The 13048-nt window shown below is 41.0% G+C and overlaps 1 protein-coding gene across 1 annotated transcript; it reads right to left on the bottom strand.

The window, feature by feature from the left end:
• Positions 1–662: 662 nt before the first annotated feature.
• LOC138593806 (uncharacterized protein C16orf52 homolog A-like) lies at positions 663–12740 on the bottom strand. The gene is made up of 3 exons (XM_069664889.1): positions 11994–12740; positions 4154–4366; positions 663–2164 (listed from the first exon to the last, which is right to left on the bottom strand). Exons 1-3 carry the CDS (start codon positions 12097–12099, stop codon positions 1980–1982), a joined length of 504 nt encoding a protein of 167 aa, XP_069520990.1. The 5' UTR covers positions 12100–12740; the 3' UTR covers positions 663–1979.
• Positions 12741–13048: the final 308 nt, after the last annotated feature.

The following is a 13048-nucleotide window of genomic DNA, read 5'->3' as shown; positions in this document are numbered from 1 at the left end:
TTCAAGACAACAGCACATGAACACTGAAACATTTAACTTAAAGATTAATTCAACAGTACAGTCAAGACTTGCCTTTGGATCCAACACTGTCCGGTTACAGTTCCCACCAAGTAAACTGATTGGACAAGAGGCATCCCATGAGTGTTGATATCGAGTACAACAGCACTGGGACTTTTTAGGGTGTGTATCACTCCGCCTCAGCCAGGTGTCCTGAATACTGTTTATTAACATCACAACAGACCTCAGAATCACACAGCACTCGTATTTCACTGGTTGATGATAAATTAAAACAAACAGATAAATGTACATGATAAAAAAACAGCTGATCTGTGGTGACCTGTAGACACAGAGAGCAGGACAATGTTTGGGTTGCTTGGCAACAAAAGTCCAGTTTCAGTTAAGTTGTGGAACTAGCAAAAAATAATCTGTTGTTAATTATTAGTTTACTACTATTTTCTGTTTGTTTAACTGTTGTATAAAAGCAATATCACACTGGAGGTCGTGATGTTGTACCGAATATCAGCACTGCTGTGATTATCTTCGCAGTGCTGATATTCAGTACAAAAGCACAACCTCCAGTGTGATATAGCTAAAGTCGGTCTTAGTGAAAATCACTTTAGTTTCAGGCCAAATTAGAGTAAAATTATTTGTATTGCGTGAACGATCTGTTTTCTAATCTGCCTTGTATCTCTTATTCCAGTAGTGTGAAACGGACCAGGCAGGTATTTAGGACAGAGAATTTGGACGTGGGCTAGTTCAAATTAATCACTGTAATCACTTTATTATTCAGAGCACGGATGATCTGCTGTGTGAAATTTAAATTGTTCATAACACTGGAAGCAAACTGGAAAAAATGTGAAGGAAGACTGAATGAGGAGTTCAGGTTTTCTACGACAATAAATGAAGGCATGCAAGTTCCTTTGGCAATAAACAGCATAGTGATGCAGACAGTTTGTGCTGCTGTGACTGCATCCTCTGGCATTACTAATTGAGCATGGCATGGTTAAAGGAGTCACCTCTGGGAAACAGAAAACTTTGGCTTTAGGCATAACATATCTCGCCTCGTAGTACACCCCTCTGTACAGGTGAGACCTGCTGATGTGAGTGTTACTGAAGGATAAATTCAACAGCATCATAGAGACCAGTTTAACTTCCTGCAACACAACCGTGGATGCAACTAAACATTACTCAATCCCCAATATGATGTAGAGAAGAGTTACCAATACCAATCATGCTGGACATATGTTGCTGAGCCCATGTTACTTCCAGTTTTTACATGTTTGTTAAAAATCATTTAATGTATCCAGAATTTTCTACTTTATTCTATGAAACTCAAAAATATTTAAGTTATTTTAAGGTTATCAGCTCTTTAAGGCAAAGTGATCCACCACATATATCATTGGCAGAGGAACTAAACGATACATTAGGCCCTTTAATAAAAAATACCTGTACAACAAAAGTTAAACAAATAAATAAAATGTGCCAACAAAGTGAAACTTCATGGTATATATTACAGATTGTTCCATGTAGATGTGGTCAGGGAAGAACCTCCATTATATTGGATGTTACAGGCCAATATTTGGTGCTTTGGCCCGTATCAAGCCTGACAATCTAATAGGTGCAAGGCTTATCTGTAACCTGTCATTAAGTTTGAAGATTACAGATAATACAGCGGGGCTTCTTGAAAGTCCTGGTGTTTTAATCCATTTCTTTTTGATATCCTCCTATTCGTTCACCCTTCATTCTTGTCGTCCAGGACGGATGATGATGAAGGCCATTTCGGAGCCCTTTGCGCCTGCTCAGTCTCTGAACAAACAGATGGGCCGATGGAAAACACGATTTTAACCCCAGTTACAAGCACTGAGAAAATTCCTCCAAAAGGGAGAAGGCAAACAGGTGCTTTTCCGATTTGTTCTTCCTTGCTAATGGGTCCATCGCTGCCCCAGAAGAGTCACTTACAAAAAGAGGAAGAAGGTACGTCAGCCAGGTAAGCAGACTTTTCCAGCAAACAGAAGCCCCACTATTGTGAAGAATATGGACAGAACGAAGAGGACATATGAGGAGCCCACCACTGTGTTGTTAGGAAGTTTATAAGGCTGTCCTCCAACTTCGTTGATGTAGAAGCCGATTGGGAAAATCAGCGCAGCCAAACAGAAGAGCACCACTGTGACAGAGGAAAAGGACAGGAAGAAGAGCATGAATAACCCCACAAAGATCACTGATTCACAACTACGGGTATTCAGCAGCTGCAAATGAGAATGACAAAAGATTGTAAGCTCAACAACTTTTAATAAAACACAAATTATGATATAAATATATATAATTTAAAAAATATGTCCACTCAGGCGTAAAACTTGAGAGTGCATGAAAGTCATTAGCAGTAGATCATTTGTAACATCTGGCTAAAAGTGAAGGATTATGAGCTTAAATAGTAAGCTGAGCTAAACAAAATGGATCAATGTGTGAAATTTTAGTATCACTTCAAATACTGCTCATAGTACTGCATAAAAATAGCGAAAATAGCCATGTAGGCTAAATGTTACGGGTAAAATTAGCTACATTAGCTAAAAGTAGCGGATAAAAATAGCAACATTAGCTAAAAGTACTGGATGAAAAGAGAAAAAATATCTACTGTAGCCAAAAGTACTGGATAAAAAGAGCAAAAACTATCACTGTTAGCTAAATGTTATTGGTAAAAATAGCGAAAATAGCTACGTTAGCTAAAAGTACTGGAGAAAAATAGCGGAAAAGGCTGTTAGCTAAAAGCACTGGAGAAAAACAGCCAAAATAGCTATGTTAGCTAAAAGGTAACGATAAACAGTTCAAGTAGCTAGCTATACAGTTTAAGAATAAGCCCAAAGGATTAAATAATTAAATGAAATAACTAAAGGTATAGGATAAAGTCTGTAATATGTTAATGTGGTTGATAAATGGTTAGTAGTTAAAATTGTTGGCTTAAAGAATGCTAAAGTTGTTCAAATAGTAGGTTCATATTTTCCAGCTACTCAGACTCTATTTATCCAAAAAACTCAAAAAGAAATAGAGGACAATGTGAAGTAGCAAGAATTATGGCAGTTGTTGTCTTTATTGTGAAGCAAACACTAATGCTAACTATACCTGGCAGGATTAGCTTTGTTTACAGTTTGTCAACGTCTTAACTCTCTAAGGTATGTCAGGATTTTACCTGCTTCTCAATTGATCAGCTCCTGAAAAGACATTGTTAAATGGAAATCTGGAAGGACATTGGGCCATTATGCAAGGTAAAGAGATATACAGTATAGGCTGACAGTTAAATCACAAAAGCAATTTTTATTTAGCATTAAACCAATTCTTAGTTAGCAATAGCCTAGGTATAGCAAGGAATGTTTGCCTTTACTTCCATAATTAGTTACACTGTAAAATTGTAATGTTAGCAAGGAATAGCTTAAATGCTAATGATAGCCGTTGTCCAATGGAAGCTAATGAGTTATCATATACAGTATATAGTTTTAAATTGAAATTCGGCCCCATGTCCCTCCAGATTTTGACTATCCATTGTTTTCTCAGTTGCCATTTTAAGAAGCTGTGAAATTTTAGGAATTTGTCAAATTCCCTACATTCAACCCCGATCACAGTACTAACAGCACAACAGAGGAAAGTGTCCGCCATGCGAGTTTGGTGGATATAGTTTGATACAGTAACGGCAAAGATAGAGAGCTGTGAGCTGAAAAATTGTGCTACAATATTGGATAAGTGGTGGTACTTATTTTGTTATAATTTAGGAACAATTGCCCCCTTCATATTTTTCCATGAATAGAGCCGAGTGAAGCTAAGCAGCTGCTCTGATCGTCTCTAACAGACAAACTCTGTCCCTGTGCTGTAGAAATAGAAACCAGCACACGTATCAATTAGAGTTCCTAAGCATCTCTTTGTCTGGGTGTTCATAATTACCAGACTAAAAGCTTTTCCTGAAATTAAATGCTGAATCCTGATGTCGAGGTCAGCTACATATTACAGGAGATTTTCAAACAAACTGCAGTTTGTTTCTGACCTTTGGTTTGATTCTTTACAGCTAAAAACGTTAAAGCAAAGTTTCTACTTCAATATAGGACACAAAAGATATCTGGCATAAAAAAATCTTTAAAGAGGATTAAAGGTGATTGTGAACACCCACTCCCTGTGAAGGCAATCCATCGGGCATATCGGGCGGCCTCGCGGCGCCAGCGTGACATCACCAGCAGACCACAGGTGACGGTGAGGGAGATGATGCCCAGGATGATGAAGAAGAGCGTGGTGATCCACTCCGGGGGAAGCTCTGGGGGGAAGCAGATCCGGTCTCTGCCGTGGATGGTCTGACACTGGCGGACCAAACCAACAGTCAGAGAGCCTGAATGAAGCAGAGAGGGAGAAAGGTTTAAAAATCATTCAACTTACTTTAATGTTTTCTGTATTTCAGATTTTTATCTGCGCCTTCAAACTTGTTTGAAATGGACCCATCAGGATTAAGAAACCTCTAAATCAAAATCAAATGGCAGTGCTGGGTTCGTGGACTTCTGGTATCAAACCACATTAGCTCAGTTTTTAAACATTTCATACAAAATACTGAAGTTAAAGTTTCAGTGGTTGCTTATTTAGCTACTACTCCTTCACTGCAATAGGAGTTTTCTGTTGCCACTTAGGAGCAGCAGAAACAAGCTGTGAACACACATTAACATATCAAGTTGCCATATTGAACGTGTAACTAGGCACCTGGAGGATGTGAGATGCTCTCTTTCAGCTCAGTTTTTGGTCTCCACCAACTTGTGATTTAAACATGCTACTAAATGATCCACTAAGTCAACCAGCTCATTTCTAACTGTCCTTGACTGCTGTTTTGCGATGAGCAGGTTGTCTGTTGCTTAAATCAGTCCCTCCAGGAAGTGGCAAAGTTGCGGTCCTGCAAATTTATGCAAATTCAACCAATTTTTCTCTACCTTTGATTTTGGACAATTGCTGCAAATGTTATGCAAATTTGCCCAATCATCCTATTTCCCTGCGCTGTTCTAACGAGGCTTCGGTGTGATTATCTCACTTTTATACAGCTACCTAACGTCAGTCTTTAAGGAGACTCTATACAGTGAATCAGTAATAAAAAAAATCCAGTACACAATGTCTTCTTGTGATTATTTATCCATGTTTTTGTGCTGAAAATTGTTGGCAGTCCACTTAGCCACTTTCTGATGCCTTGTGTTGAGTCGTTTGACAAATTGGAGACTGTGTTCCAAACTTTCCACCAACCAGAGGCTCTGTTGCTAACAGCCTTAATGTAATAAATAATGTGAAGAGTCTCCTCAGTGCATATAGCATTGAATGAGCATGTGCAGTGCAAAACTAGCATTTCATGGCTATTGACTTTAGTGTCATTCAGTATTTTCACATTTTTTTAAGCATCTCTAAATCCACCGGAGGTGATGTCAGAAGACAAACAATTCACTCAGCCAATAGATGGTTTTATTGGGCTGTTTGTCCCACTGGCTCAAAGTTGATGTGTTATGTTTCAAACAGAAAAAAAAGTCTTGAAACACTGCAACAAATCCTGGAGGGGCTTAATTGTTACAGTAAAAACAAAAATTGATTTTAAAGAGGTTTTAAACTCAGACTAAGTTTTCAAGGATTGTGAGAAACAGAAACTTAGCATGCTTCCACTTTAAGAAACACCCTTTTCCAAATGGTACTTGTTCTGATTTATTTCCATCGGACTCGTTTCGGGTCGGCTGACTCACTCATGTTTACCTCATATGGGACGACGTTTGATACGATGATTGATCGTACAGAGGTGCAATCAGTCATCGCTATTCTGCAGTTTTAAACAAACTGGACAGTATATCTTGAGGTATACATGCTGTGTGTGCAACTAAATCATGTCCCACTAAGCGTCTGTGTATTTTGTTCAAATAGTAGCCGTACAAATTGGTTGTTTGAACGAGCTACCTAGCCTCGCAGCCTACCACAACATCACAGGTCTGATGCTCTGATTTGTAGTTTGAAGCTAATAGCTTCATTAAGCTAATTTGGTCAGCACCTTGTAACACCTTTAAGAAATGGGTTGTGTATTGATCTATTCAGACTTATTTGTCTGGCATTGCAAAGATAAAGTAGCCAGTAAAGTTGCACACAGTCTTCGGCACATTGAATCCATCATATGAAAAGCAGCTTAAAGCACACCTGTAGCTTGAATTACAGCATTTTTGTTGTCTTTGCTTTTATTACAAACTCAGTCTAATGCACTGGAATATATGACATCATTTGTGGATATGTTGACACTTTAGGACAGGGTGACCTCCCAGCAGTCCCTCTGATTCCCCACGGCCCCCGAAGTGACTCATGTATGACGTCAAACAGGTTCAGGCTCCTTCCACGAACCATCAGAGAGAGAGAGAGAGAGATTCACAGCCGAGACGGAAAGAAGAGATCAATGACCCGACATCCTGTGGCAAGTCATCTGTCAGCCTCCTGTACATGCCAGCTATGGGAGGCCTTTTTCATACAACACACACACATTTTGAGCAGAGCAGAGTCTGCGTCAGCTCAACTCAACATCCCTCTGACTACACACAAACCTCCAACACAGATGAAACCCTCCCACACTTTCATTTATTCTTTTGTCCCCCTCCTTTTTTCTTACTTACTTACAGCAGGCGGTTCGAGCCCGACAATCAGACACAGGAGCTGTACACATTTTATGAATTTAATCAGGGCAATTTAAAGCCGGCGACTGTAAAATTAACATAATTGTCAAGATGGACCAAATTAGAAGAAACCAATATCACAAAGAGAGCAGGAAAAAGACGGGGAAGCGCTGAGAGGTCTTGTAATCAGAGAGCTGCTTTTGAATAAAGACCTGATACTTGGAGCCACTAAAACCCCTTGATTCACCGTTAAACATTTTTTTTGATTATATAATGTGTCAAATGTTATACCAAAGAAATACACATTAATGAACACAACAAATAAACGACAGACACTTAATGCTACTACATTGTCCAACGTGAAAATACAATCTGCCTTTAAATATTTATGTTGGCTTTAAACGGCTTCACTTCCTGATCATAAACGCAGCGCTGGTTGATGATACCAGGACGAGTCTGACGGGAACATCAGGCCCGAACCACATCCTCCTGCAGGCTGACCCTCTCCCCCCAACACGCCGGACATCCTGTTCCCCCTCAGCACATCCTCTCATACCGCAGGGAGGGGACAATGTAAATAGTGCATTCATAGCCCTCCATACTGCACTCAGTGCCTCATCTGATTATGAGAAGTGGCTGTTTTTATTTAATATGATTAGAAGCAGTAGAAGAAGAGCCACTGTGGGCTTAATAACACTAGAAGATAAAAAAGAAAAACAGTGCCACCACAAGATCTGTATATGATAGTCTGGCCACAGTACAGTCAGTACTTATGTTAGGACATGCTGTCCTGACAGCTTCCTGAGCTGCTATGGGATACAATAAGGAAAGGAAACTTCTTTAAAGGGGCCGTATCTTTTGAATGGATAATCTCATATTTTGCATCGGTTTCACAATTTTGGGTGTTTGAAAAATGAACATAATTCCTTGTTTTTCCAGAATCACATTTTTAAAAAATTCACCTCTTAAATGGGCCGTTCAGAACAGCTGCGGGTTTCTACGTGGAACCTTGCTTTCACTGAAATCGACCAATCGCCATTCACCGTCATTCGCCTAAGGCTGCCTTCTTGCTCTAGCTTGTAGTCTAGTCGTTGTCAAGATTTCTGGCTCGTACATATAAGGTCGAATAAGCAGCCATGTTTTCTACAACTTTGGAGTGCAGTGCGGCCGCTCCCCTACTTGATTGTTCCCACGTGGGGGAGCAGCTGCACTGCACAGTGGCTAAGGTCTGACCTTTGAATGGCAAACCGGCTTGATCGTTTCAGGACGAAGGAGAGGCTCCAAAAAATAATTAAATTAAAATATGTATAGTCAGTCAGTTATGTCAGTTATATAAAACATGTCCATAATAAGACAGATCAGCCATTATCTATCCTTACGAAGCAAATAAAATGCATTAACAGTAAGAAATAAGGTGTTTTATTCCATCCATCCATCCATTATCTATACCGCTTATCCTGTTCTGGGTTACCGAGAGAAGCGAGGTACACACTGAACAGATCACCAGTCAAATCAGACACATCAGCCCTTTTTACACTGCGGTTCCGCCACGGCGCCAAAGCTCCGCCGTCATGCAGCCTTAGTCATTTTTACAATGGAACAAGACACAGCGTGTAAGTGTAAACAAACAGTGCGTGCTTCACATACACACACGGTGCTGTTCCGCCCTGCTGGCTCCACTGTTTACACACACGCCGTTTCGCCTCTGATGGTGCGTACCCACTGAACGCGAACTGACGTGGCTCAAAATTCGCCCCCATTCATTGTGTATCGCGAGCGGCCGATTCCCTGCTCAAAGCATGCTGGGCTACCTAGCGACGCACACCAGGTAAAACACCTTTTCTCCCTCATTGTGTCATGATCATGCATTTAAAGAAATTGGCGCTACATTATGTAGTAAATAAACCTTGTTGGGTGTTGGTTTGATTGACAAGACTCCTCATTTCACCCCAATAAGTGACCAGCGAGGCTGCGCAGACACGAGTGTAGGCGAATTGGTCGCGGGCAGTGGGTCCGTACCGTGACATGCCTCTGTTACTACCTTCGATGCCGTCTAAAAGGCGGAACGACTATTCTGTGAAACGTAACAGAGGTGTTATAATCCCGCCTTGAACTGGCCACTGGGAAATAAGAAGGATAAATGACTAGTACAGTTCAAACACAGAGTGGAGTAGAGGCTCAGAAGTCCATATTCTTACTCACCATATATTTTTTGGTCTTTTTTCATTGGGGTAAGTTTGCAGAGCTAATTTGAGCTATATGTTCAAAGGGGCAATAAGAGTTAAACTCTAGTTTCATTTTCCCACAATCACCCAGTCTGATCTGTTGGCCACTGAGCCGCTCCACTGGACCATCCGGGGGTTCAGGGCATTTAGGGAACAGCTAGTTTAACCAGAAATAACAAAAAAAACTAATTCTGAAGTGTAGTTTTTACTATATGTAATAAAAAAAACAGATTTGTAAAAAAAACGTGCAGTGGAGAGAGAGGGGATTCCCGTCCAAACTACCTCATGGTAATGGTTTTATTTGTTTACCTCTGAGTGAGCCAGCCAGCTGTGACATCAGATTTTTGCCACAGCTGTGGTGTGCATACCACCGAGTACTGTGTGTGTTTGTTTTACAAGTTAACTTTAACTTCGTGAACACTTCATAAACTCAGACTCTCCCGCTGCTTTAAACACCTGAACACAACACTTCAGCACGCAAACACACCGAGTTTGTTATTTCCCTCCTTCTGTCTGTCTGTCTGTGTGTTATAGATTTATCACAGCTTAACAGTTTAACAGAGTGCTTATTTTCCCACAATCCCTCTCTTTCTGTTTTTCACTTCTACGTATACCCTGAGCAGCCAACTTAAAATACGTCATGACGGAGCCGGAGGAGCTTTAATCCTCCAGGTGGAAAACATTACTCTCCCAGGAGGCCTAATTAAAAGTCACACATCTTCATCACCATCAACACTTCCTGCCTTCACGTAATCACTGTTCGCCTGATTAGACAGGAACAAGAGGCTTTTAGTACAGTAAGTACAGTCATTTCACAACATTGTGTACTTAAATACATTTTGTACAACAATTAAGAAAAAAAAAAAGAGTTGGTACGTGGCAAAAACGGATGGTACTTTGGCTGCAGTCAGTATTTTTTTTAGAATTTATTTAATCCTGTTACAAAAACTCAGCACGCCTGTTCTGAGCTTATCTCTGCTCCTCTGTAGCATTTGGACAAAGACTGGCAAGACCCTGAGGCAGCTGTGCATATAGTGTAGAGGTCTGTTTGCATGTTGCATCAGTTGCAGTCAATGTTTAGCTTTTGGACTTTGCATCTGAATATATGCAATTACCAGGGAGGCTGACTGTGGGGGTTAGATACAGCTGTCCACAGTGATAGTATGAGAATTATTGGCTGAAATGTAATTGGACTGTACTTATATATCACTTTACTATTCTTCCGACCACTCAAAGCACTTTTACACTACATGTCACATTCACCCTTTCACACTCACACACTGATGGCAAAGGCCTAAGTGCCGATCACCAATCAGGATCTATGGACATTCATACACTGAAGGCGTGGGAGCTATTTGGGGTTCAGTGTCTTGCCCAAGGACACTTTAACATGTGACTCTAGCAGTCAGATTGAAATTGAGAGAAGGCAGACTCCACCACCGAGCCACAGCCGCCCCAAGATAAAAATACTGGTGATCATTTGTAAGTTAATTTAATCCAGAACAACAGCTGTTGACATTGACGTCAGACGCTAAGAGGCAGCTGTAAATCGGGATCCGTTGAGACACAATCATTTGTACACAGTGGTGCAGTGTTAATGTATTTAAAGCTGTTAAAAACACAATTTAAGTGTTCTTAAGAACATCATTACCTTATCCATGACTAAATACGAAACAGCAAAGACAGAAAACCGTTGTATAAAGCCCTCTGTGGCTCCAGGGACAGCTGATAAACTGCCTCAAGTGATGTCACTCAAGTCTGGCTTTGGTCTTGAGGCTGCTGTTTTAAAAGAAAGAAGTGAGCTCCTCATTTCTTCTTAAGGCCAAAAGCTCAAACATACATTAGCTGCTGCTAGCATAACACACCTGAATCTCTACCTAAACGTTGATCAAGTGCATTGTGGGCAACGTAGGCACCCAGTTGATGAAGAATCCCTGCATTTATGCGGTGTCGAGAAATTAGAAGAAGTTTCCAATCTCCGTAAATACACAAGAAGACTCCCTAAAGGAGACATTTTGATGGGGTTAAAGAACATTTTATCAACTCACATATCACAGATCTAGTTTTGGTTCATTTGCAGTTTGTAACATTAGATGCTGTTCATGTAGAGTGACCTACCAATGAAATTAAATACATCCTCTTAGTGGACTCTACGTTGTCCCCCTATTACGGACCATACACTGGACAAATAAGATTACTACGCAAAAGATCACAAACGCACCTAAAGCAGAAGAACGGCTTCCTAATTCAGGAAATGGGACCATCAGAGGAGCACTTCAGTGCAGCAAATGATTGGACTGAAAATAATACCATCTCTGGTTCTGCAGCTTCACTGTGCCTCTTTTCTATCGTGAATCTGACAATGTTATAAGAATGTGATGCTAAGTCTGTGGAGAACTGTTTGAACACTACAAAACTCTGATGTAATCTGCTTCACCCACACTGCACTGGCGTGGTTTGATAAGATCTGACTTCAGGCAGTTTGTCTGACACGCAAACAGCCCAACATATAGAATCATGTTTTGATTATTCTGCATGATATCCCCTGCTCGCAGAGGATCCTGTCCTCTTCAAAGCAGTCAGAAATCACAGATACAAACACATATCCAGAAATCTTTCATGTAAATTAACAAAGTCTATTGAAACCTTGGCATAAAATGTTGTTCATGTAGGAAGCTGACTGAGAGAATACATTTTAGGGTCTTTAAAGTGCCCAGTTGCTCCAGGAGAACAACATTTTACTGTTTAGGATCCAAGCTTCAGGACTTTGGTTGCATTTTGTTCTTAGGACAGGGTCACAAGCCAAACAGCTTGAGGTCTGACTCTCCATTGACAAATTAGCAATAACTGTGTGCATCTGTGGCCGTTAAGTTTCTTAATATCAGCTCTATCCAGAGTCTGAGCAGAATTACGATAATAAGGTGCGTTCACTGACCTCTGACACAGACGGTTTTACGTGTCTTTGGCTGTCTTCAAAGCCTTATAAAGTCACTGTTGATGGACAGATGACATTTTCACTTGAGGGTTTAATTTTTACAGTGTTATCCAATGAACCCACCTCCTAATATGAACCATTATCAAGTAAAAACTTTTTTGGGACATAGTTCCAAAAACAACCTACCAGCTGAATCTCCAGTGCTGATCCAGTCCGGGTTGGCGAGGCTGGCGATGGCGAAGATGTCTGCAGCGAGGAAGAGGCATCCTGATATAACGGTAAGCTTATCCATGTCGGTGGACACAGGAGGAGGACAGAGTGTTTGTGTGCCTCTGTCTCACCTGGAGGGAGGCGGGACATTTAGAAGTCAGACACCTGAAGCCATCCTCATCCAGCGTTGGGGACCTTTCCGTGATAGTGTTAGGTTAGGTTTGGTCCATGATTTGTCCGCACATCGTGTCTGATCCCAGGCGGTGAGATATGGAAGCTTTTCCCTGAAACGATCCTCTTTCATTAGTCCTCCAACACCCGGACCTGGAGCGACCTGCTGGCCCTTCTCCAGCCCAGAAGGAGAGGGTCGAAGCCCGGGCTCATGGGTTTGGGTTCAGATCCGGATGAATCTCATCACATTTGCAGAAAGCAGGTGAAAATCTTACGCAAATCCTTTGGTTTTATTTCCCAAGAAGCGAAAAAGAATTCATGCATGCAGTCGACTTATTTCCTGAGTCTGCATGGAGCCCCCGAGCTCTCTCGCCTCATATGGTTCCTTTCCTATGGACGCATACACACGGAAAACGCCGCCCAGGCTCACATTAAAGCGCCTTTTTAGACCTTTAAATCTCCACACATGCACGCAGAAAAAGTCACTTCACGTATAAAACAACCTCTCTAGACACACACTGTTTCCTGCAAGGCGATGCTGTTGTCTCTGTGCAATGGAAACTAAAATTCAGCCAGCTCGCGTCTCCATATCAGTGGTGGTCAACTCTCGCGAGAAAATCCGTTACTAGCGGATGTTTGCTCTTATACCAATTTTATCAACGGATTTGACTTTGCTCGCTTGCCATAGAGCTATAATCCTTTACCTTTTTATGATTTTGTGCCCTTTTTGGACTTATCACCATGTTGACTTCACAGTTTCTTATTTAGTTTAGATTTATTCGACAGCTCAGGAGAAAGAGAGTAAGTACACCTTGAGATATAAAACTGTCAAGCTCAAACTCATGCATTTTTATAGTTTC

The sequence above is a fragment of the Semicossyphus pulcher genome, unplaced genomic scaffold, assembly GCF_022749685.1.
Source record: "Semicossyphus pulcher isolate SPU_LCO1_2020_fin unplaced genomic scaffold, fSemPul1.0.p SCAF_16, whole genome shotgun sequence".
Taxonomy (NCBI): domain Eukaryota; kingdom Metazoa; phylum Chordata; class Actinopteri; order Labriformes; family Labridae; genus Semicossyphus; species Semicossyphus pulcher.
The sequence above is the reverse complement of the archived record's forward strand: the minus strand, read 5'-3'. Positions and strand labels throughout refer to the sequence as shown.